Raw genomic sequence first — 26,843 nt, forward strand, 5'->3', positions numbered from 1 at the left:
GAATGATGGCAGAGAACAGTATGGCAGAAAACAGCTATATAGCAACGTATATAACTGATTTACTTATACACCATGTGATAGCAGTTTCCTGATGTACTGTTTAGTGCTTCTTTACCAGCATTTATTCCCCCATTGTGTAGACCTGGTTCACGCCATTGTAACATACATGCGTAGAGCAGGATAGTCTTCATTGTGCCACCTAACGTGCACCATATCTATAAATCAAAATAATGAACAGGGTAATAAGCATACTGTGAAAAAGCATGTATGTAACTACAAGTCTGCACACTATATTTAGGCAAAGCCAGGTGTATCTGAGAAGTCACCACTACTTCATCTTCTAATATGATCTTTCATTGATATTCTAGGTTCAACAGGTAGCCATACTGAATATAATAATAATTTCCTAACTGATTAAGTTTATCTTCAAAAGTAAAGGGTAAATTTGATTGATTAGAAATAAATCTTATTTTGATATGATGATAACTTTTAAACAAGGTGCAATAATAATAATAAACTAGCTTTATTCAATATAGTTCTTCATAGTCCCAGTTAAATTCTAGTTTTGTCCACTAAACAATCTAACCAGGCTCCTTGTGTTAACTACAACTTTCTATTTGAAATCTGCTACTTCTATTTTCTTCCACTTCCCTGACTTTTGTTTCTCATATATCTTCTGTCTATTGCCTATTCAAAAATACAGCATTGCATATATTCTCAACAGCGTAACACTCCTCTTATAAAAACACATAAGTATTTCTTCATTTCTTTTCCAGGAAAAAATAAATATTCGGATTAACAGCAGCAATAATAAATATATATGCTGTATTTAAAATTCTGCTACTACCAGCTTAAGATAACTGTACACACAGCAAAAAAGTCAGCTGCCTATAGAAGCAGGTAAATGCTAAATTGTTCTTGTATTTTTTGTTTTTAGATTTTGTATACGGTCACTTTAAATATTTTCTCAGAATGATGGATTCAGTAAAGGTGTCTAACAGTGGTTTCAAACTGTACATTGATGTTTGGTTACACTTGCTTCTTCTTCTTTCGGCTGCTCCCATTAGGGGTCGCCACAGCAGATCATCTGTTTCCATTTCTTCCAGTCCTCTGCATCTAGTTCTGTCACACTAACCACCTGCATGTCCTATCTCACCACATCCAAAAACCTTATCTTAGGCCTTCCTCCTTTCCTGTTACCTGGCAGCTTCATCCTTAGCATCTTTTTTCCAATATACTCTGTATCCCTCCTCAGCACATGTCCAAACCAATGCAATCTTGCCTCTCTGGCTTTGTCTGCAAACCTTCCAACCTGGGCTGACCCTGTAATATACTTATTCCTAATCCTGTCCTCCCTCGTCACGCCCAGGGCAAATCTTAACATCTTTAACTCTGCCACGTCCAGCTCTGACTCCTTTCCTTTTTGTCAATGCCACTGTCTCCAACCCATGTAACATAGCTAGTCTCACTACCCTCCTGTAGAGCTTCCCTTTCTCTCTTACTGGTACTCTTCTGTCACAAATCCCTCCTGACACTATACTCCACCCATTTCATCCTGCCTGTACTCTCTTCTTCACCTCTCTTCCACACTCACCATTACTCTGAACTGTTGATCCCAAGTATTTAAACTCATCTACCTTCACCACATCTACTCAATGCATCCTCACCATTCCTCTATCCTCCCTCTCATTCCCACACATATATTCTGTCTTAGCCCTACTGACCTGCATTCTTCTTCTCTATAAAGCATATCTCCACCTCTCCAGGGTCTCCTCCACCTGTTCCCTACTCTCACTACAGATCACAATGAATGTTATGTGTTTGGTTACACTTGCTAGTTATCTAAAATTTAAAATGTTATTTCTTTCTTTTGTTCACTTATTTGGGTGTATGAACAGGGAGGATAGACTTGCTCATATTTGCTTGGCTGAAACAGCAATCTCTGCTAATTGCCAGGAGAAAACTGAGCATCCAGACTGATGCAAGAAAGGCTCAGGCAAATCATAGATCCCATGTTAATTTGGCAGAAGCTGGTGAGACAGGTTTAGGCCAATCACAACCCTCCTCCAGTCACAAGCCCCAACTTAGTAATTCTATGTGTACATAAGCCAGCATTTCACTGGTTTGCTACAGTATGGAAAAGCTCTTATCTATCAGCATCATCAGGAAAGGATCTGGACTTCAACTCATAAATGATCTCCATGCTTTATTAAGAAAAGCCAAGCAGCCATCACCATAGGATTACTTTACTACATTTTAAAGACTCCAATTGAAATAGATCAACATTTTAAGGTATGTAGCCTCCTAACAGTCTTTTTCAGGACTATCCATTTGTTCGTTTTATGCTTGTCCTAAGTCAGGATACATCACAGACCATTTCTCAAGTTCTGTTATGAAACTCTGGAGAGGTATACTTGTGAACATGTGAAACAATACTGTATTGAACTGCACACCACCTGTTCCCCACTACCTCACCTGCAACATCAAGCAACAGTAGTTGAGGTATCATGGTAACCTAGAGTTATAAGAATGATTTTTTTCTATTTTCTTGTATATGTTATTCAGTATTTTGACATATATAAAGCATGTATTGAACCATATACGCCTTCATTATAAAGTCTGCAAATTGTTCACCAGCTGCTAGCTCTGGTACCATTATCAGAATAATCAACAAATAAGACCAATCCAAACCTAGGCGCAAGACCAAGTAGTGATAAAAAGAATTTAATCCAAATGAATGACGAGTCCACAATACACAAGAAGTATTTTAAGCGCTTTTCGTCTGACTAGTAACAGACTTCTTCAGAACATAAAAAATCAGACAAGGAGTGCTAAATTTATATCAAAAAGTGCGGGAAAAGCAATTAGTGTTTAAAGATGTACACAATAAAATAAACATAAGTTCTTACACATAAATGCAGGTAAATTTGTATAGTATTCTACACATAAATAAAAACCCACAGTTTTTTTAAAAACCTACAGTTTTCTAAAAAACTTATGATTCACCTCATAAGGCTATTAAGTTTTAAAATACTCATTATAGAGCAAAATTCATTATAATGAGTATTTTAAAACTTAATAGCCTTATGAGGTGAATCATAAGTTTTTTAGAAAACTGTAGGTTTTTAAAAAAACTGTGGGTTTTATTTATGTGAATACTATACAAATTACCTGCATTTATGTGTAAGAACTTATGTTTATTTATTGTGTACATCTTTAAACACTAATTGCTTTTCCCACTGATATAAATTTAGCACTCCTTGTCTGATTTTATGTTCTGAAGAAGTCTGTTACTAGTCGAAAAGCAGCTAAAACTTCTTGTGTATTGTGACTCGTCATTGATTAAATCTTTATCACTACTGTCTTGCAAATTGATTGGTCTTATTTGTTGATTTTCCTGGTTTGAAGTGCCGTTCGTTTATTTGGTTACCATTATCAGAATGCCAAAAAGTGGAGTGCAATATCAGATATTTAACTGCATGCTCACTATTCATGACAGAATACCATCACACAGTTTAAAACTAAATACTTATCAATTAACACTGGCAACAAAGTTGATATTTGCATATGCATCAATCACTGCTATCCATCATTAATGAACACTCCAAAACCTGCACAAACTTCGGCTGGGAGTGCTCTATGTAAGTATCAACAAATAGTGTAGTAAAATATCACAATAATGCACTATTAGTAAGATTTCACTTCTCTGTGAATAGAATTCTTTCAAAATGTACCAGCCTTACTTGATCCACTAGGTCTCCTGAGCTACCCAATCATAGTCTTTCCAAAACTGGCCACCTTGATAAGAGCACCTCAGTCTTCCCTAGCCTTTACCCTCCGCATTGACTGTCTAACTAGGAATGTAAAGGGATGGAGTAGATGTTGGAACAAAGCAATCTGTTACCATACTAGCCTTGTAATTTTTGCTGTAGCAGATAAAACATCTCAAAAGTCCTGGATGAATACCAAAAAGAAAAGAAATTTTGATGAGGAAGCTTATCTCCAACCCTCATTTGGTTGGCAACCCCCAATATCAATTCCGCAGTCAGACAACTATGGTGAACAGTGAAAAAGAATCAGTCACATCACACAATGGTGTCAGACAAACAATGAAACCGCTGCTAATAATATACATGTATGAGAATTTATCAAAGTTTGTTTAAAGAAACACAGTCAAAAAAAGTGATGACAAAAATGCAGCACAAATGAAAGTAGGACTAGTGAATAGTACTTCTACAGAAGTTTGGGAGTCTAAGGAAATGGATTCCTGTTACATCTAAATGGAATCCTATTACATCTAAGGTAGCCAGCAGCTAGTAGAAGAGTTCTACTTCCAGATACAATCCACAAGTATAAAAAACTTTTTCTGACTAATGATGCTTTGAGAGTAAAAACGCAATAAAACTTGACTGCAAAGCACACCAAAACAGTGAGATATTTGTAAAAAGGTATCTTTTGGAATAAGCAATATGAGACGACTGCTACAGAAACAGTGAGTGAAGTTTTGGATGAATAGGGTAAAAAATATATACTTCACTCCTAGGTAGGGGAGTTAACTAAAACACCTCAGGTTGGCACAGCTGTAGATGGTGAGGCTAATTTTGATTTTCAACAAGCTTGCGTTATTCAATACAGTCCCCTATATAGTGGGGTTAAGAACATTCTTAACAAAAACTGGAGTATTTTTAAAACCAACGATGAAGTGTATCAAGTTTTGGATGAAAAACCCACTTTTTCAACTAAAATAGGACCTAATTTAAAATTGGTTTTAGAGAGGAAAATCAGCAATGGTGGAGCTAATAGGAACCTAAATGGAACCAGACCCTGTGGCAGATGTTCTTACTGCCAATACATTTTACAGGCTACATCTATTACTTTGGCTAACCAAAATGGCAATACTTTGTTTTTTAAGAAAGGTAACTGTTTTTCTAGCAAACTAGTATATCTTGCAAAATGCAACACATGTATTGCATTTTATGTTGGAAAAACTGAGAGGATTCTCAAATCCAGCATATATGAGCATTTATATGATGTAAAAGATAAGAAAAAAAACTAATGCGCTGTTTAGACATAGTTTACATTGTAAAAGCTTTTCTGGTTTTAAGTTTGCCATTTTGGATGTTGTGCAGATAGATTCTAGAGGGGGGATTGGCAAAATGCATTGGGTAAAAAAGATCTGTTGTGGCAGTTAAGGTTGGCTGCAAATATATACCCTGGGTTGAATGACTACTTGACTATCCTGCCAGTTTTAAAAGAAAAAGCAGGACAAGTCTAAGCCCTTTTTCAATAGACTATCATGAAAGTGAATCATATTGATCACATGTTTTTTTGCTGATTTATTTTAAATATTAATATTTATGACCTATGCTAATTTATGGGTTTTTACTGGTTGTTTTTCTACCAATCATGATTGTTTTAATATTATTTAAACTGTTTTTTTAAGAAAGTTCTTTGTTCTGATGAAATCAACTGTGTTTGATGAAAGTGCTCAACTGATTTTATATAATAAACAGACTTGAGAATGACTACCAGGGTGCTTATTTTTGGTTTACTTGTTCTTTTGATAAGCACTTTTACACCACTAATCTGGTTCCAAATCCTACTGTATGGAACAACAAGGAAAAACATGTCTGTATTAGATATAGGAAAATATGTAGACCTGAATAAGGAATTGACTGTTTTAGAAGGTAGTACATACATGTACTATTATTACAATTATTTAGATCATTTATCAGTAGTAATGGCTGAGAAATATTGAAATCTAGGTACTGTTCAAGTGTATTACATATAAAAGTGGTAGACTTAAGAGATAATGCCCATTTGCTCATTTCAGTATTTTATTTTAGGGGACTGGTTCACAGTATGCAGGCCAGTTTACTGTTGGACAGCATGAAAGTATGGTAAGTTTAAACAATGACATCACAGGGTTATAATTACCCTAGAGATAGGGTGTACATGTTCCCATTATTCTGCTTTGGTTATTTTAATTAATTATTTTTTTAAATGATGTCTACAATCCACCTTGCACTTTGCCATTAAATAGTCTGTTTGGGCTATAAAGTCAAAAAGTGAAGTAATATGCTGCACCTGAGATATTTCCCATCTTTTGACGTAAAACCCACATAACAACCAAACACTAGTGAAAGAAGACAGTGTCATGGAAGTGCACAGGTCTAAGGTAAAAGACCATGGGATTCATAAAGGCATTTTTGTTATTTATTTGACATTTGTTTTACCAGGAAAGTCCAACTTGGAACAAAGCCAATTTTCAGTGGAGGCCTGAAGAGAAATGCTCCATATACATGTCTTTACAACATGGCAGAAAATTGGAGCACCCAGAGGAAACCCACACGAATGCAGGGAAGACATGCAGACTCCACACAGAAGGCACTCCAGCCAAGGATCGAACCAGAGAACCTCCTGCTGTGAGGTGACAACGCTACTGCTGCACCAGTGCGCCACCTGTTATCACTCTGTGTATACTAAATATACACTTAGTGTACTCTTTCTATATTCAGAAACATCCCTACCACATTGCCTGTGCTGTCTATGCACTCAGAAAGGCTACACTGAGTGCACACTTAGTGGTAACTTTTATGAATTCTAATTCATAGCATATTTAAAAGATTTTCTTTTATAAGAGAAGGCTGTGCAATTAGCCACATGAAGAAATGACTTTATGCAATAATTCTAGAAATAAAAATCTAGGTGCTCAGTTAGTTGTTATCTAAATTCAAAAGGCTTTATACATGGAACCCACCTTTGTTGCACACTTTAGTAGACTAACATGGCAGTCAAACACTCTGTACCTGGAGATGCAGAAAATCAAGAGCCTCTGTTTTATAATGCTAGGTGGCTCTGCTTCCTTGCACTGTAGTCAATCTACCTTATAATCACTTACTCTGAAGGTTAGCTCTCTTAATAACAGACAGCATAAAAGCATTCAAACTAATAAGTTACACACTTGCCTTCTGTTTCTATGCAAACCACATCTGATTTAATATTTGTTGTTCTGTCTTCTGCTGTGTATTTCTCAATACTTTGAAATGTGTTCTGAATTTATAACTCCAGTCCTCTAAAGTGACCATATCTGAGTGTCTGTGCATCCAATGATTCCCTACCATCTCATCCTGAATTTGTTGATTTACTTGTTGATGCTTACTGAAATAGGCTAGTGTTCTACAGCAATCACCCAAATAAAGAAAACATAACATTTTTATATACAACAAACAGCACATAACACAGGCATGGTGCCAATATGTTTTGACAGTCAAGGTATGTCTGGATCTGCATTATTCTGTCTTCAGTTCTTGCCAGCATACCAAGTATATACCATTAAGAGATCTGCTGCTTATTACATTTATCTTGTTGTCTTAAGTTGAGCCAATCAATGTCTATTTGTCAACTGTATGAACAGAGAGTGCCCCCAGACTGCCACTTGAAATGGGCCTCAATCTAATTAACAAAGTGTAAAAAATAAAATAAATCTTACAGGCTGATATCAAGGTTGTATTTTGGTAAAATAAACTGTATTTTGTTTTATCTTGTTTTACTGCTTTGTAAAATGAAAGCTAAAGCATTGCTAATGTTCTTCGTCTGGCTTTTTCCCAGTTAGGGGTCACCACAGCAGATCACCTGTCTGCTCTTGATTGGCAGTGGAGTTTTTACGGTGTTGAGTTGCCATCCCAGTGCCCCACCTTCCACAGAAGGCACGCACACATACACACTCACGCCTAGGGCCAATTTAGGGTATGCAATACACCTACAGCATGTCTTTGGGATGTGGGAGGAAACCGGAGCACCCAGAGGAAACCCATGCGTCCACAGGGAGGACATGCAGACTCTGCACAGAAGGCACCCCAGTTGAGGATTGAATCAGAGAACTTCTTTTTGTGAGGCTGTAACACTAAATGCTGCACCACCGTGGCTGCCCAAAGCTAAAGCATTGCTAATAAATTGCAATAATTTTAATGCAACTTCCAGACTTTCATCTGAAACTTGGTACTGCGAGTAGAATATGTTGTCTCTGTGTTGCAACAACATGTGAAACTCATAAAAATAATTGAAATAAAAGCACAACTTTGGCAGACATTTGTGTTTTCTTGTAAGTACAAATTAAAAATAAAATTAAAATTAAAATAATAAAATAATCTAAAATTTTGAGTAGAGTTTCTAAGCAACTTCATAAAACTGGATATTATCCGAGAGACTGATTTACAATACTTAAAATAACATTCCATTTTCATAATATGAAATATGGAAATATTTACCTATGATTTTAAGTGCATTGTATAGTCATTGCAATAATTTCATTAGCATCTGTAGTAAATTTGTATATATGCAAAATAAATATAAATTCTAAGTGCAGAGCATGCAACAGAACTAACAGTTATCAAATGCAGTAAACATAATTGGAAAAATAAATTACATTGAATGAGTTATCCCATACCAAATGCCAAGTTTATCCCACACTAGGCATGATGTTATTGTACAATGACATAATTTATCACATTGTTATACCTTATACATAATTATGAGGACTTACCATAATGGCCAGACTTTTTAATAGTCTTATTTTAACAAGTATTGTATGGGTTGATAAGTAACTAGAACTGTAACTTTAAATTGTTTTAATGTGGCACATATTAGGAGGTGTGAGGCATTATAGTGAAGCACTATGCTACATTGTTATTACTTACTGTGACTTGTCATATGCATCATAACACTTCTTGCAGTAACCAGACACATCTGCATTTTTAAAGCTACTAAAACTTGACAATGAAGTACAAAATAGTAAATCAAATGAAAAAGCACGAAACAATGAATGACTGCATTCAAAGAAAATTAAGTTGTATCTTCTAAATGGGTAAGGTCAATACTTTAAATGATTTCAATGCAACACAGTATAAAGTGCAATCAATGTATGAACAATGTTATGCATAAATGCACAAATTTAAATTAGCATCTACAATCAGTGGTTTCACAAGGATAATTATGATGTGCGGCACCTGGCATTCATTAATCCTACAGAGTTAATAATATATCTCAGGGCTCCTGGGACTACAGCAGGCTGTTATAAAGACATTGTAAAGTGGCACCTTCTGAAATCTGTGCTAAGCAGCAATGCATAATCTTTCATGTTCATGATATTCTAAATGTCTGGAAAAAAGGATGTTGTATGGAATATTTACTATTCAGAATCCAGTATTCTTTCTGAATAAGAAAATTATAATGCGTTTGTTGCATCTTCTGTAAGCAGTAATAGTATAGTAACTGAAAAGTATTCTTGAAAGCTAAAACATTATTTTTCAGTATAAATGATTTTCAGTATTTGCCCAAATCACTTTTGCTCACAATTAGAATATTATATGTACATTTACATTTAAACAGATGATCTGCTGTGGCAACCCCTAATGGGAACAGCCGAAAGAAGCTGATGATGATGATCTACATTTACATTTAAGAGTTGAGATATGGAAAACTGAGTTCATAGAAATATTTAATTAACAGACAAGCCTTGCAGATATAAATCTGTGCAACTGAGTTATATGGGTATAAATGATGTTTAACAGGAAACATTTGATAAGTAGTTCTGCCAAGGGAATAGCTAAAAACTACACCCCTGGTGATTTCTTGCTCTCAGATTTCAACTCTACTGCTTTTTCAAAGAGCTTTTCAAAAAGTCTAACCATCTTCTTAACTAGTGTGATGATTTTTATAACAGTTATGGATGTCCTTGGAAATGTCCTGGTCATTGTCTCTATTTTAAAGAACAAGAAACTGAGAAATGCCGGTAAGTGCATCTTTAGCTATTGTTAACCTGCAATCACAATACCGTCAGCATTTTCCAGATAGATATATAGGTACAGATATAGATATACTTTTGCTGTAAATCTTATAAATAAGCCCTACTCTTAACTCAAATATTATCTTATTACCTGCAATGGATTACTCACAATGTATATTTATATTTGATAATATATTGCTCACATATGAACAGATGTATAGTAATTATAAATCTAATGCTTTCATTCGGTATGTGTCTGCATTCAATACACAGATATCTTTTTTTTTTTTTTGCTTCTGCATTGCGCAGGAAAAAATAAAAGAAATAATAACTTTTGCACTGGCATCACTTCATCAGGAAAATTAAATTAATAAAAATAAGTCCCCTCTTCATATTACAGTAAAAATGTCAATCCATTCTGCTCTCTATAGCTGTAGGACTGTAGACATTAAAATGAAAAGAAATAATGTTCAGCCTGATTAACGCTAGACCAAACAGTATAAGTACCTGTGGCAAATCTGTTAAGGTTTGCCTTAAAAACTTTAGAAGTTAACTATACCAAAAACAATGCAATCACTATGCTGCTGACTTATACATGCCACTTAAATTGCTAGCATACCTCTTAACTGCCACTGATTTTGCAGAATGTCCCATATTTTGGCTCATATTTTTGCCCCATCTCTCATAAAATTTTTGATTATTTGATAAATCACTGAGGATTACATTCAGTCAAGTAAGTCAGACTATAAAGTTTCGTACTATTTTGTTTAGGAATTGTATGTTGATGTAAAACCTGTTGTTCTATTAACCTTTTAAGTCAATTAGATTAATATTTAAAATTGTCATTTTTTTGTCTTTGTTCTGAATTCTTGAGCATATGTACTTAAGTGTTACTTGTCTAGTTAACCCTGTCTAGACTTAGAATAAATATAAATAAACTTAAACTTGCTCAAGGAATAAAAACATCACAAACCATATATGCAGGTGTTATGTTAAGTTCAGGTTGCTCAGTCTAAATTCATCACATTCGTTGAATGCTTTCCAAAATCATTAGAAAGGAAAAAGAACCATGCCATGTTTGTTTTCCTTGTGTTTCTTTTTTGTTATGCATGCAATAACTGTATACTCAATTATAAAAACTGCACAACGAATCATATGAAACCATAATTTTCTAAGCATGTGAATCCCCTACCAAATATATTGAAAATCAGAAACATCACAGTATAAACACACATAGGAAAAGGCTGTAATAAAAAAGAACTTGAGTGACTTTAAAATCACAATCACTCTTCTGCAAACTATCATTATTACTGAACAAGTACCCACCCCCAAAAAATCTGAAGCAGAATTAAACAAGGCATAGAGACATAACCAGTATAAAGTTTCCATGAAATAGACATGCAAAACATACATCACCATTTTCATCCATTTTGCCACTTAACTATGGACAACAGATATACCTAGACATAGTAATAAAGTATATTACATCCACCTCACACCGCATAACCATATTCTGGTGTCAAAAATAAGTATACCGATAGTTTTGTATGTAAAGATTGAATCAATTTAGTATTTATTTATTTATTGTTTATTTTCTTAAGTGGATTAGTTTAGGTTAACCAGTGTCTCCTTGATGAGGAAAACCAATAAGAAAATCATAAGAATGCACACCCAGGGACAATTTATTACAGCAGCCAATCAGTATATGTTTCTTGAAGAAGGAATCTGCAGCACCATCATTCCCCTCAAATAAATAAATAAATAAGTTAAGGTGGAACTTAGACATTCCACTCCAAAATCTTTAGTTGACTAGGACCAGATCAAATCACAAACCCTTCAGGTCATAACCTTCTGATAAGTTTAAGCACATGCAGCTACCAGCACTAACAAGTCCTATTAATGTCCGATGACAATTTGACGCACTACTTACAAAATAAAAAAATTAAACTGTCAGCAAGTAGTAACATTTATCAGGTTAATAACTTTGCTTAATAATTAGTCCTATGAATAGATGTGGAGTTTTCTATGAGCAGTTTTAACTACACCTAACACCTAAATTCATTTTGACTTTACCTACACTTTATTAAAAGAAGTTAAGGGACACTGCACAAACTGGTTCTGTGGTTGGATTCCCACTTCAAGAATGTCAAATGATCAATGGGTAGGTTCAGAAAAGAGTTGACTGAATAGTTTCACAGGCAAGGTAGTATGATAGATCCAGGTTTTCCTATTAGAAAATGAGTTTACGTAAACTCTTATAAGAAAGAGAAAGTCCTGCCTGCCCTTATACTTGTCTTATTAATTTGGGGTCAGCACAGTATGTGGATTACAGTGTGTAAACAGGCTTGATGATTGTTTTGTTTCTTTTTTTTTGGGGGGGTGAGATGCTGATTTGCAGTTTTGAGGTTGTACATAACCAGTCGAGTGAACATTTCCTCATAAATTTGCAAAAGTTCAAATTTTTACAAATTTTCGAAATGCCACCTATAGATTTTCACATCATGAGCTACTGCATTATTTTTACATCCTGTAAGTGTTTTCAAACAGGAAGAAAAAAAGCATAAGATGTATCATCATCATAATCAGCAGCATCATTTGAGATGAAACTGTAGTTTTTACATTGAATACCTTTAAGTTGAAAATACAGAAAAGTTTTCCAATGCTATTAATCTATCAATGTGATGTATGTGCATTAAACTGGGTGACCATTCCCTAAAAACTGCACTAAACTTCATCATTTTTATATTAGACATTTTGCATGGCAATTGCTGAGCCTCAGTTCAAATAGGATGGTCCTCTTTGTGGATGCACCTTTTGTTGCATTTCATACAACAATGAGCAATCAAACTACTGTCTCAGAAACATCATACACAGCTGCCACTACCTCACCACAAATAACTATCTTTAATTTTGATTCACCTCATCCCCTCTGCCTCTCTGAGTAACTTCATGCAGTTCTTGAATGTAAGTCCACTCATCTTGTTTCCCCGTGTTCTTTTTGGAACATCTGCTTAAACCCAGCCTATTGCAATATCTAACATTGCGGAATTCCCTTATATGCAAATGATCTTCCCACAGACTATTAAACTATTTTCTAAATTCCTAATCCAGAAATTTGTGGTCACTGGCAAGGATAACCTTCACCAACTCCTGAATTTAGTTTCAGTGCTTGCTGCCTGTGGTCATCCTCCTCCTACTACTACTACCACCTTCCAAATTCATGCCACTGCACATTTGTCCAGAACTGCCTCTACTGCTCCCTGAGTTCATATTTAGGACTTTTACCCATAGTTACTCATAATCTGAATTCATGTTCAGTGTTTATAGTCCCTTTTGGTAGTACTGTGAATCTCCTATCTGCCTGCACTAACAATAAAGGTCCAATGGTCCGAATACCTAGATTGCATTGCCCTCAATTCCATTTAATAATAGCACTCTTACCTAAAAAATAGTCAGTGTCTGTTGATAAAATCCCTGCAAATACATTTTCTGCTTGTTGCCAAAGACTGATAACCTCCTAACTGTCATATATTTTCTAAATAACTTTATGGTCTTTTCTTGCCACATAGTCTGAGTCCACAGTTAAAATTCTTCAGCCTTTGTTTATCTACTGCATTGGGTTAGAAAGTCACTTTAACATACAGTGCTCCTGGTCTCCCCCTTAAAGAGAAAATTTGTGCTCAGTGGACTGCATAGAGCTGTTAGCAAATGTGCTACACCTTGACTTTGAATTCCTTTTCTCTTACCACTAATTAGTGTCTCACTATACGCTATTTGATTATGAATCCCAGCATGTCTGTTGTAGTTTATGGTCTTATTAGATACAGATTTCAATAAATGTAAGTTTCAAGCGAAGAGAAATTTACTGCTGCTCATACTGTCTGTTTTCAGTGTCATAAAAATTCAGAAGCCCACAGGTTGTGGGACTATATTGCCTTTACTGCTTTCAGTACATCCTGCCAGAACCAGATGATAACAGTATGGCGTGAGTGTAATGTAATAGTGATGGCAACAGTGCAATTGTAACATGTCTGAAAAATTTTGAAATGATTTGTGTGCTATCTTTTTTTTTGGGGGGGGTGAGATCAATGAGCACAATGCTCTGTAGCTAGCTATCCATCTAACTATATATCTATCTGTCTATCTGTCTTTCTATCTATCTGTCTGTATTTCTCATCAATTTCCTTATAACTATATTTTTCTGCTGGTGTACGTGAATATAGATTACACATGGTGCTGTTGTGCCATAATAGAAGGAACAGCTGTGACTGTCACACATGTCAGATTATCTTTAAACTAATTTGTGCACTGCATTTGCACATGTAGGGATGTGAGATATATGTGTATATACCACTGCATCAAGCTGGTAAATGGGTATGATTGCTGACCTTTATCTCTCTCTCTCTCTCTCTCTGCCTACACACTCACTGAAGCACACACACACACACACACACACACACACACACACACACACACACACACACACACACACACACACACACACACACACACACACACACACACACACACACACACACACACACACACACACACACACACACACACACACCCTTAATGTAGAATAGACATAGGATCATAGGAACATAGGAGGTTACTGAGGTACTGCTTTGCCAGGGATGGCTTGCACCTCTCCCCTCTAGACTTCTGAATATTAGCTAAAACATTGTCTTCCCCATATTGCATTTTTTAGGCAATGCCAAACTAAAAATTCTTAGGACATATCAACTCAAAACCAATAAAATATAAAGGTATTACTGCTCAATGCTAGAAGCCTGAACAAAAAACTCCACTCCATAGAAGCTCTCTTTACCCTAGAGAATGCTGACATTTGTGCAATCAATGAGACATGGTTTAAAGCTGCAGAGAGCACACAAACAGTGCTAGGTTATAATGCCTTCCACACATTTAGGCCAACTACTTCACAGGCAGTGACTAAATGTGGAAGTGTCTCTGTTTACATCAAAGATAAATATACTTCAAGGCTGGTCAAACAGGACAATGCACTTGAGCAGCTCCATGTTCAAATCACCATAGGCAAAATCCAATACCACTTCCTTGCAAGCTATAGGTCCTCCTCTATGACCTAAGAAACCCATACCATGTATTTAAACTTAGAAACACTAACCATCCAACCCAATACCATATTCATGGTTGACTTTAATTGCCACACTATTAGCTGGGACTCCTGTACAACATCAGACATACATGCACAGAGATTCCTGGATTTTATAAACACAACTCCCAGGACCAGATAGTCAATACACCAGCCAAGGGTGCAACCATACTGAATCTGGTCCTCACTAATATGGGAGAGTGCTGCACAACCCCTACTGTGATGCATACCTCTCAACTTGGAAACATCAAAAATCTGGACATGGCCCATGAATAATAGGCACAAATTTGCATGCTGATTAACATAAAATTTGCATACATGGTTATGTAATCCCACCCACTCTAATGAAATTGTGGGATACCAACTTTCAAATGCAAACTGAAGAACAGGCAAGCAAAATATGCCACCAGAGTCCCCCTGCAGCCATCTACCATATTATTCATATTATCAGTCCCACATCTTTATCAAATGCGTGTGTGTGTGCGTGTGTGTGTGAGACTAACAGGTGGTATAACATACTAAGTTAGAGAAGGAATTGCTGAATTATTTTAAGACCCAGGGGCCTTCAGAAAGAAAACAAAGCACCAAGCAAAACAAAAATAAGAAACAGAATTAAAAAAAGACTTATCCCTTTCTTCCAGCCTGCCCTGCTCATATATATGAAAAAAAAAAAATACATACAATCCAACGTTGAGATTTAAGACAACATAGAAGTTGTGATTTCTTGGGTGCATGGAAATATTTGTGAACAAGATCCAAAGGTTTTCAACACCAGTCTAAACTTGAAAATTATAGATGGGAATGATATCTGGCAAGACCAGTTATTCATAAAAAGATGCAAAATAATTCATTTTAATAAGTCTTCAGCACAATATTAGGGTTTAAGAAGACATATTTTTTATCTTTCAAATATTGAGAAGAGTAAAAAAAGAAACAATGGAGTCAGCTGCTTCACTTCACACACCAGATGAGAATTATATCTGTATTCATTACCTATGACTTTCCAAGACACCATTCTCGTTTTTCAGTTAGGAAATTCAATTGAAAATTGCAGCACATCCTTTGGAGATCTTCAACAAACATTCAGAGCAGAGGTAACAGATGTGAATATTTTAACCATCAAGCTGAGCAAACATTGCCTTGATGCAGCTCGAAGGTAAATCCTTTATATGGCACATTGAATCTTGCCACTCCAATTCCCTACAGCATGAAGGTTTAAAAGGCAAATGCACTCTCTAAGCCAATCAGATAGCTCATAAATTGTCACAGTAACAGGGAGTACATATTCCACATTTTCTCAATCTGTTTTGCCACACAGGAACACTAGTGCAAACCTGGTATGAAACAAATGCTATCTGCCTAGCCTTCTGAAATAAACCAAAAATTGACAGCTCTGTACTTCATAAATTATTCTGTTTTACACACATTGCAACTCATCAGTTTGATATGTTTTAAGTTATGTAGCATGAACACACTAATAATTTCACTAAATTGCTACTTCTATTCTGCTTCAGATTTTTAATTGTGTTAAAATGTAGGAGTCAAACAGTTTGTATCATTATGCCAGTATCTCCTAAAAGTCAAATGTTAAAACTCTGTACAGAAGCAGCAGCAGCACACACACACACACACACACACACACACACACACACACACACACACACACACACCATTTCAGCTTACTTGATGATAAATAAATGTTTTATGCCATCCATTCCCAATCCAATGGTGAGCAGCAAACCCGAGCCATCCATTCCCAGCCTTCTAACTAAATCCAATAGTGAGCAGCAAGCCCGAGCCATCTGTTCCCAGCCTTCTAAATAAATCCTAAATAGCGAGCAGCAAAACATCCCTGCGAGCCGTTCCCAGCCTTCTAAATATATTCTTGCCATAAATAGCGAGCAGCAAAACATGTGTTCTCACCTTCAGGTGAGCCTCTTCGAGCCTTCTAAATAAATAATTTCCAGCTGGTTCGTTCCCGCTCGCAAAGCATTTGAACCAGCCGGAAATCTGAAAATACATGGTCTGTGAGCTGAATTTGGACAGGCTGTTAGCTCTGGCAAGCTGACGTCATCGCACATGCGATGACGTCAGCTAAAGCATGAAAAAAAAGCACAAAAAATAAAAAATATCAAGGAAAAATCGGAAATGATGGGGTGCCAATCTGGAATCGTGGCACCCCTTTATTTGAACCCAAAAAACTCGGTAAAAAATGAGTAATTCGGGACAGTTGGAAGGTATGCTGCGATGCCTTCTCTAATAAGGTCAGACCACACAATGGCCTCCTTTGAAGTAAAAATAACATCTGGACCCCCCAGATAAACCTGGAATATTCAGGAACTATTCTAAGGCTAACTTCCTGCTATTAAGTGAAAACCTGGCAAAATTTCAAGCCCCCATAAACCCTGAGAACACTGCTGCCTATGTAGAACTGTTCACTTTGTACAAGCATGTTAATAGCTACATAAAGGCAGCTGTACCCACCACGAAAAAGTACAGAATAACTCAAAAAACAAGCCACCATGGTGGAATCACAAAATCAATGGGCTGTATAATAGGTGAAAAAAAAATCATGGCAAAAATTAGGAGGTGCAGCACCCAGCCGAATAAAGGCACTCTCATCAAACTAAAGAAACAACTCACAGGACAAATAAAGTCTACCAAAGCCAGATTTGAGATAAGTTTGGCCTCCCAGGCCAAGGGCAATCATAAAGCATTTTTTAGCTATGGCCACAACCTCAAAGGCAATACGCAACTGTGTGCAGAACTCATTGTAAATGGAGCCACCTATACTGAGCCAGAAGACATAGCAAACCTCCTGGCTGATAAATTCAGCTCCAACTTTACCCCTATTTCCCCCTCAACTTCCCCTCAGGAAATATCCTCAAATATAACGCCCCCTACTATCCCTAGGGAACAAGTCCTCAATGCTCTCTCTAATACCAAGAACACTGCATCAATGGGCCCAGACAATAACACAGGATGCCTTCTAAATAGCATGAAACATGACCTATCAGGGCCTCTGAAAATATTATTTAACTGTAGCCTCCAAACAGGTTTCATGCTTCATGAATGGAGAAGGGCAACAGTTATCCCTCTGCACAAAGGTGGACCATCTACAGACCCTGGAAACTACAGACCCATAAGTCTCACTTGTCTTATATCTTAAGTTATGGAAAGAATTATCATGGAGATGATCACTAGAGATATAGTAAATCTCCAGACAGTGGACCCAACCCTATTTGGTTTTGTTAAGAGCAGAGCATGCCTACTCAACCTGGTGGACTGCTTTGAGAAGGTCTCCAAAGCAATGGATGAGATCAAAATTGTTCATGCTGTCTACCTTGACCTGGCCAAGAGATCTGACACAATACCCCCCCTCGGGCATTGTTGACAAAGCCAAGAGGTTAGGTACAATCCCGTATGTCACCTGGCGGATAGCCAACTGGCTCACAGACTGGACCAGGAAGTTAGAATTGAGGAGTCCACCTCTACAAAGAGGCTAGTCACAAGTGTAGTTTCTCAAGGATCAGTCCTTGGACCACTCCTTTTTGGCATTTATTTCTCAGAAGTCAAGGCCAATGTTAGTGATCTCTCATTGACTAAATTTGTAGACGACTGCAAATTTTGAGTTGTCATTGAATCTCACTCTGATGCAAATGTTCTCTAGGAGGGGCTGACTCAGACAAACAACTGGTGTCAGAATCATGGACTAAAATTAAATGCCAAAAAATGCATAATAATATAATTTGGGAAGTCATCCATATTTAGCAACTATCATATTGACAACATGTCCCTTAGAGTTAACTCAGTAGTCAGGGACTTAGGGACACACGTATATAGTAATCTAGCCTTTGACAATCATGTGTCTACAGTGGTGAGGAAATCATTCTATATTGCCTAACTTAGAAACAAAGGTATGGTATCTAAGTCCAAGGAAATCATTGTTCTACCATATTTGGCATTCAACAGACCTATCATTGAATAGAATGCCCCCTTTGGTATGTACCTAACTAGGGATATCCAACAATTGGAACGTCCATAGAAGTTCCTCACTAAAAGAATACAGGGTATAAGTAAAATGTCCTATGCAGACTGCCTCAAGGCCCTATCCCTGTATTCTGTCTCCTGCAGGTTTTTGAGGGGAGATCTATGCCTGGCATAAAGGGCATTGTCAATGCCCCCCACAATGATGGACCTTCTGCATATCCACAAAACAAACAGCACCAGAAATACCAGTTCTAAAGACTTAAACCTTCCCTGTTATATAAATAGGATCGGTTGGAGAGATAGATATTTATCCCAGAGACTACTGTGTCTATGGAACACGCTCCCCATCCATGTGAAGCAGAGTTCCTCCCTAATCCATTTCAAGTGCAACTTGGACAATTGGATGGGAAACCAGAAATTCATCCCTGGTTTGGCACGTATGTCTCTAACGGACACAGGTAACCTGTAAATGGTTCATCTCCCAGGCCCATGCTTATACTTATCAATTGTATCAGAACTTGTCAAAGATTTGGGATGCATGGCTAGGCTTAAAAATGCCCTTGTGGTCGTTAGCCTAGTAAACACCTATTTACCTATGAACTTATAATGGCTTCAGGGCCCTTACAAGCCTAGCAAAGTTCAACTCGTGTTCCCAAGGGTGTCTGGTTCAAGCATACACTAAAATCAGCAGCTATTGTCTCTATCCAAAAGGGACACAGGTGGAACCCCTATATGAATTTCTTGTTACCCATCCAGTCATCCAAATTACACTTAAACAGAGCCAATGAGGAGCTTTGTTTAACATGAATAGGAAGCTTGTTCCAAAGGTGGGGCAACCTCTGTGAGACAAATCTGTCTCTTCAGCAAGTTCTGTTGATGTCACATACCAGGTTAAGGTCTTTTGAGTGAGTGATCTGTGTGCCACTTGACTTGTGAATGTGCAGCATTTCCATTAAAGCTGGGTCAGAGATTGCTTTATATGTAGACCTCAGGTTGCCTCTGAGCAGTCTGCATGACACAGAGTAAAGTGACAATGATTTCAGTCTATCCACATATGACAGATCTTGAAGACCCAGAATTTTCTTTGTAAGGAACTTTTTTTTTTGCTGCAGGTGTTTGGAAAGGACCATACCAAAGGGAGCATTTTACTCTATTATTGACCTGATAAGGGAAAAGTACATGGGGGTTATAACCTTCTTTTTTTCTAGAGGCAATGCCCATAATTACAAGATGAGCCATATAAAATGCCCTTTTTACCACTGTGGAGACATGATGATCTAAGTTAAGGTTGCTGTCAACCTGTGTACCCAGATCTCTCACCACTGACTGTATGCTTAGGGCATTACTATTTATGTGGTAGTTTTCAGGAACATCACTCTTGCTGAAGGAGAGCATAATGCACTTTTTTGCATTAAGTTTAAGACCATGACTTTGGCACCATTCATTAATCTGAGTAAGACCTTCTTGCAGGATGTTGACATCGCTAGGGGTTTCAATGATTGCACCCAGTTTGCAGTCATCAGTAAATGCTGTCAGCCAAAGTCCTTTAGTTTTTGCCTGTACTTCAGAGAAGTAGATTCTGAGAAGTATGGGCCCCAGAACTGATCCCTGTGGAACACCACTTGTTACAAGTCTGCTGGAGGAGGTGGAGTCCCCTATTTTGGCCACATGAGTTCTATCAGTGAGCCAGTTTGCAACCCACCTGACAATATATCATTTGATACCCAGCTGGGTGAGGTTATCAGTGCCAACACTTGAACAAAACATACACATATGCAAATAGTACACACATACAAACTTATGCAGACAAGCACACACACGTATCTACAAATGAGAGTTATTATGTTGTTGTGCTCTGTCAGCAGTGATAGCTTTATACTGAAGGTATGATGGAAAACAGATGCAATTCTCATTGAAATATTATGTATGTGTTTATTTGTGTGCATGTGGGTCTGCACAAGCAAAAATGCCTGTGTGTGCATGCTCGTGTATATGCACATGTTTGTGTGTGCATGTGCATGCGTGTATATTATAAGAATGGCAGTGGCTAGGGGATCATAAGCAGTGCTTCAGTATGAGTACAGTAAACTTCCCTCTGTTTGTAAATGTGTGTAACTATTATATAACACAGTTTATATATGCAGCCTGAGTACATAACATTAGTGTGTTTGGATTACATTTCCATTCTTATTCATCATATGGATATCATCTGCATATGTACATTTCATCATCTCCCTACTTGGTGTGCAGTAACAGTTTATTTCTGAAGCTTTATTATTCAGAAGTTTCTAAACTGGGAGATGACCTTTTCCTTCCATTTCTCTCTGCACTGCCTCTTTATATTGTAGATCACTTCCTGGAATGTCACCCTTACTGAATATCAGTAAAAACAAGAAATCATACCGCAACTTGTGTTTTTATGTTTACTGTCTGTACTGCTAAATATCCCTATATTCTCTTTGTTTTTATTTTTATTTTTATTTTTCTTGGAGCCATTTGAAAATACATAGATTCAGCTTTACAAGATTCATCCAATTTTCTCCACAGTGGTGAGATGTCAAAGTAGTTATATGTTTAAAAATGTATATTGAGTGACACATCTCAAGGTCAGTGGTAAGGGATATGGCAATGTCCTTAAAACAACTGAATTTATTTAATTTTGCATAAATAAATCTTGCTCAGCAGTACTTTGATAATTTTAGCTCTAGTGACCTCTAATAAATCCTTTGTCTGTTTATAGACTACAGCTATATGTGTGGTACTCACTAAAACAGTAATTTTCTGACTGCCCTTAAATCGGGGATTTGTTCAGACAAAGGAAAATTGTATGTCTCATACTCTGAAAGGTACTATTGCTAAAGCAAGATATTTAGGTGATACTGTGGGGGCTGTCATCAAACGTAAAGACTTAGCTATAATTCTTCACAATTTTCTTCAAATTCTATGGCAGAAGAATCCATAACTTAGGAGAAAGAGACATGACATCTTTTGTGGAAAAGCATCAATGTGGTACCTCCTTTCCAACACCTCTACAAATCTGTGGAACTAATGTCTTATTTACTAAGTAACACTGGTGTTCTAACCATCCCTAAAACAGCCTTTCATGTGAGAGGAATATTTTGAGGAAAGCAGGGGCTGTGGCAGGCAGGATGCTCTGAAAAAGCATGAAGATCAAACAAGTCATTTGATAGTGTTTATTTTTTCTGATTCAGAGGATCTATATTAAAAAAAAAAGTTTTGACCTCTAGTGTCTCATTCTTTGCCACTGCCTTAAAAGTCATCTGTTTCATATTGATGGTCTGTTGAATGAAGAATGCTGAAAAAAAGGTCTCATTTTACAAAGCAGAAACCTTCTTACTCTATCATAAGTTGATGGCACCTACTTGAATTTGTTTCTATATTTTTATCAGTGAAATAGAGTGATTAAACTTATCTGTAGCTCAACCAAGGCAATTTTCATTCTGTTTATGTTTTCTGCATAAGGCTGACACTTAAGCTGTGCTGCCCCGTACTGAAAATGTCAGAGACTACAGATTTATAAATTGAGTAGGTAACATGACAGGCACAGTAGAATAAATGTGGATATAGCTTAGATACAAAGATTTGCACTTACAAAATGTTACTTTCATCTGAATATAAAGCTTTATCCCTGGTTCTAGACGCTGTTTGGTGAATGATACTTTTTAATAATTCAGGATAATCATCAACAGATGCAGAGCTCTAACAGATATAGAGTTACAAAACTACATTCCCTTTGCAAGCAAAATAATATAACTTATAACATTTTTCATGCTGGCTAGAAACAAGAAATATATGTTATTTCAGTTTTAGCATCAGTCAAATTAACTCAAAATTAGGAAACAGGAATCTGACCCTGTGGTAGAACACGATAGTATACTGCTGAACATAAAAGCTGTTGATAACTGTGTAAAGTATCATAAAAACAGATGTCCTCAAGACCTGCAGATTCTTATGTGTAGGAAGTTGACAAAAGAAAAATGAAGAAACATTTGATATATCTTACTTAGCTAATGTAAAGCTATCTCTTTCTCAGTTTAAATAAATTCTCAGAGCTCAACTCCGAACGCTAAGATACTAGTTGTAGAAAAATAATTATACTTCATGTTTTGGATGGAAATTCTCATCCACTTTCTCATAGCTCTCTTCATATTAATTATGTTACTAATTTCCTTTGCCTGAACAAGTGCTGAGGCACATGGCATGATCTCCTGAGAATTCAATTGACAAGTGACCTGGAGGACGAGACAGAAATTTCCTTGTTAAGTACAATGTAGGCAATGTAGGAGTCAGTTACAGATAGCTCTTTCACAATACAGTGCCATGCCATATAATTAACACATTTTCACCATTAAAAAGACAATGTGATAAAAGTTAAAACAGGACTTATCAATTGGCAGAGAATCAGAAAGGGAGGGAAAAACAGTCTAAACAAATTTCAGTTAGTGATTAAAAGAGAATGATTGCCACATTTGTCATATGTCTGTAAGCATTTGGGATACTCCATCTGGCTGGGTTAAAATTAATTTGGGGAACTGTATTTGGTACTGAAGAATTCAGAACTGATAAGACCTTCGCACTTAAAAGGGTCAGTGCTGTTCAGAATTATTTTAGAGGAAAATGTAAAAGCACATTCCTTCTAAGAGTATAGTGAAAAAAATTCAGATTAATGTTTCAAATATAGCATCTACCAATGAAGCCAAAAATTGATAAGGAATAATGTGAGTTCTTAATTTGTTTCTGGATTCTGTTTATTAGTATTTAATAACACATTATTGAACATTGCTAATTTTATTTTCTTTCTTCTACTTTAAAAAATTAGTCTGGCTCCCTATTGCAGAGGATCTATTCTTTCAAGCAGTAACAAAATAGGGTTATAAGTATCATCAGAAATTACACATAACAGCTGTAATTTCAAATACTATAAGACATTAGGAAAAGTCATTATTTACATGTTTTCTATAGAGCAGTAAAAATTACATTCTTCACATCCTCACATTTTCTAGTACATGTGCTGTGCAGTCATGGAGACAGACTTGCTCCTGACAGATGAATGTTTTCTTATCACTGAATCTCTACGTGGTATGTTTGAGTATATATTTATAAGTAACTCATTTGTTTTTATACTTTCTTTACAAGCATATCATTTTCTGATGTGAGTCTGGTTGCCTCTGTCTTGTCAAGCCGCTAAAATGAAGGTTCTGTGAATTAACTTGTTTTGTATGGTCTTTTGAAATGATTGCCGATTTATTGTTAGCTTAATAATTCACACCATAAAGCATCAGTTTCTCTGTTTAGTAATGTTTCTACTTGGACATCATTTATAAATGGGGTCTTGCTTAGTGGGATTATCTCAGTGAACAATTACTAAATAAATAAAATTAATAACCTATCATTCTTTGGTTGTTATAACTCTTATAGCCAGATTCAATAAAGCCTGCATGGTCGTTTACGCCATGTGCTTATCGGACCATGACACGTACATGGTAGCACACCATTTTGGATTCACTAAAATCATCAGCTATTGCACTACAGCACAAACAAGGTAAATACCGTGGCATGCTAATTACAACATAAGCAGCTGAACTGTATGCTAATCAACCAATCAAAGATGGAGAAGCTATTCAGCAAGCTATAAAGCAACTAAGTAGACACAGTGCTGGTTTTCCCTGCAAATTCTAAAACATATTGGAATACAGCCACTGAAAGGTGTCTACACAGAAACAATCCCAGGGGCTGCTATTGTTTTAATTCATGTGAATGTGCAACAGGCTGAAGTCTATGATGCTGCTGCTTTGCTGCTAAAGGACTAAGGCCAAGAAGTAGAGGAATTTTCAGGGCCTGGGTAACTTATCATAACCTACTTGATAAGGAAATTCTAGAGCAGTACTGGGTTGATTGAGACACACAATCAGAAGTCTGCAACCTTTGTGGTCATAAACCCAGAGCTAGGGAAAACTAAGGGAACCCATCCCAGTGGAGGCAAAAGTATGTGTAGCACTAAAAATCTTAGCTACAGGTACCTTTCAAGACCAACAGGGGACATGCTGGGGGTATCACAGGCATCAGCATCCAGGATCCTTCATCAATTCCTGAATGCTATGCTCCAACATGCCAATGACCACATATATGTTCCCTTTACTCTTAAGGATAGGGACAGAATATGAGTTCTACCCCATAGCACACTACCCTGGAGAGAGCCTTTTACACCTGCATGTGGGACAATGTTATTGCCATATTCTCCTCAACAGGCACTGCTGCTGTCATCAGCTATAAAGTTTTGTCTGAGACACTCAAAGTCAGACTTGAGCTGTTGCACTTGCCTTAAATACAGAGATCTTTAGTCTGCATATTTATTTATTTATTATTTATTTATTTTACATTTGTTAACTGGTAAAATCCAGCTGGACCAAGTCCATTTTCAGTGGGTACCCGGGGAGAAAAGCTCCACAATTAACATATAGTAAAATAGTCATGATACAGGTAATACAAACATGAAAAATAGGTTAATTGTAAGTAAACACATACAAATAGTCTCCAGAATGGTTCAAATGTGGTTGGTAAAGAACCGATACTTTGATAAAGAGTTACATATAAAGTAAAATTGACCTGACAGAGAAAATGTTATTCTTTAAATAGCAGTTACATACAATTAGCGTTTTACATTTGCTTCTATTAAGGAACAGAGAAGGAAAATAATATAACCAGAGCAGGATATTTAGATAGATAGAGGTTCTATTTTCACTGGAGTCAACTGACTTTGTGTGTCTGTGTGGTTGTGCTCTTGATTGACACTGCAGAGAGCCTTTTACATCATCATATGGGCCACTGTTATTGCTGTATTCTTCTTAACAAACACTGCTGATGTCATCAGGTATAAAGTGTTGTCTGAGACACTCCAAATCAGACTTGAGCTGTGGTGCTTGCCCTAAATATAGAGGTCTGTAGTCTGTGTACTTAGGTAGGGGTTCTAATCATTGCAGTCAAGTGTGTGTGTGTGCGTGCATGCGTGCGTGCGTGCGTGCGTGTGTGTGTGTGTGTGTGTGTGTGTGCATTTGTGGTCTTGATTGACAGTGCACAGAGAATTTAACACCAACATGTGGAACACTGTTCTTTCTATATTCTCCTCAACAGATACTGCTAATGTTATCAGCTATACCTGAATTGTGAATCTGCACAATTTTCACCAGGTCAGGGTCAGTGACATGGCTTTCAGTCTATCCACATACATAACAGCATGGTTTGTAGGTACTGTGTTTTCTTGATGAGAACCCCCCCCTGCATGTGTCTGGTGAGGTACATGCAAAACAGAGCATTATACTGTTCTGATGAGGCTTGATTACAGTGCTGTTATATAATCTTGTGATATGAATATAATGGTGTGACTTATATGTGCACAACATAGGCTTTCAATACCAGTCTGGACATTTGGTGGCCAAAGCTCAGATTGCTATGTACAGTATGTGTGTTCCCATTCATTGTATCACTGGGTTTCAGCAAAGCAAGACTGTTGTCAATGTTGTAATTAGCATGGAATTCCACTTTTTAGATGGACAAAATAAAGACACATTTCTGTATTTATTTGTAGATCTTGTGGCTTTGTCAAGAAACATTTGTCTGTGTTAGCTACTTCTGTGGTATGTTATCATCTTTGGTGCACTCAATAACTGTACCCAATATGCAAGAATCAGTCAAGAAATAGACTCCAAACAGTAAAGAGCCAAGCACAGATCCCTGAGGTTCATCAGTGGTGACAGCTCTACCTGTACAGGTTGATTCACCAACTTTCACAGTGTGTGTTTTGTCAGTGAGACAATCTGTTATCCAGCTACTGACGTACAAGTTAGACTCAATCTGGGAGAGTTTCTCACTTGATACCTGCATGGCGGATTGTGTCAAAACCATAGGCCAGAT

General features: G+C 36.8%; 1 protein-coding gene across 1 annotated transcript in view; it reads left to right on the forward strand.

Annotated features, from left to right (window-relative positions):
- The window catches only part of LOC122808293 (melatonin receptor type 1C-like), a 97,440-nt gene that overhangs the window by 60,299 nt on the left and 10,298 nt on the right, over window positions 1–26,843 (forward strand). Inside the window, exon 4 of the mRNA XM_044079258.1 lies at window positions 9,644–9,793. Within this exon, the coding sequence (XP_043935193.1) occupies window positions 9,644–9,793 (150 nt within the window). The remainder of the gene's footprint in view (window positions 1–9,643; window positions 9,794–26,843) is intronic.

The sequence above is a fragment of the Protopterus annectens genome, chromosome 8.part0 (genome assembly GCF_019279795.1).
Source record: "Protopterus annectens isolate FY-2018-M chromosome 8.part0, PAN1.0, whole genome shotgun sequence".
In the NCBI taxonomy this organism is placed as follows: domain Eukaryota; kingdom Metazoa; phylum Chordata; order Ceratodontiformes; family Protopteridae; genus Protopterus; species Protopterus annectens.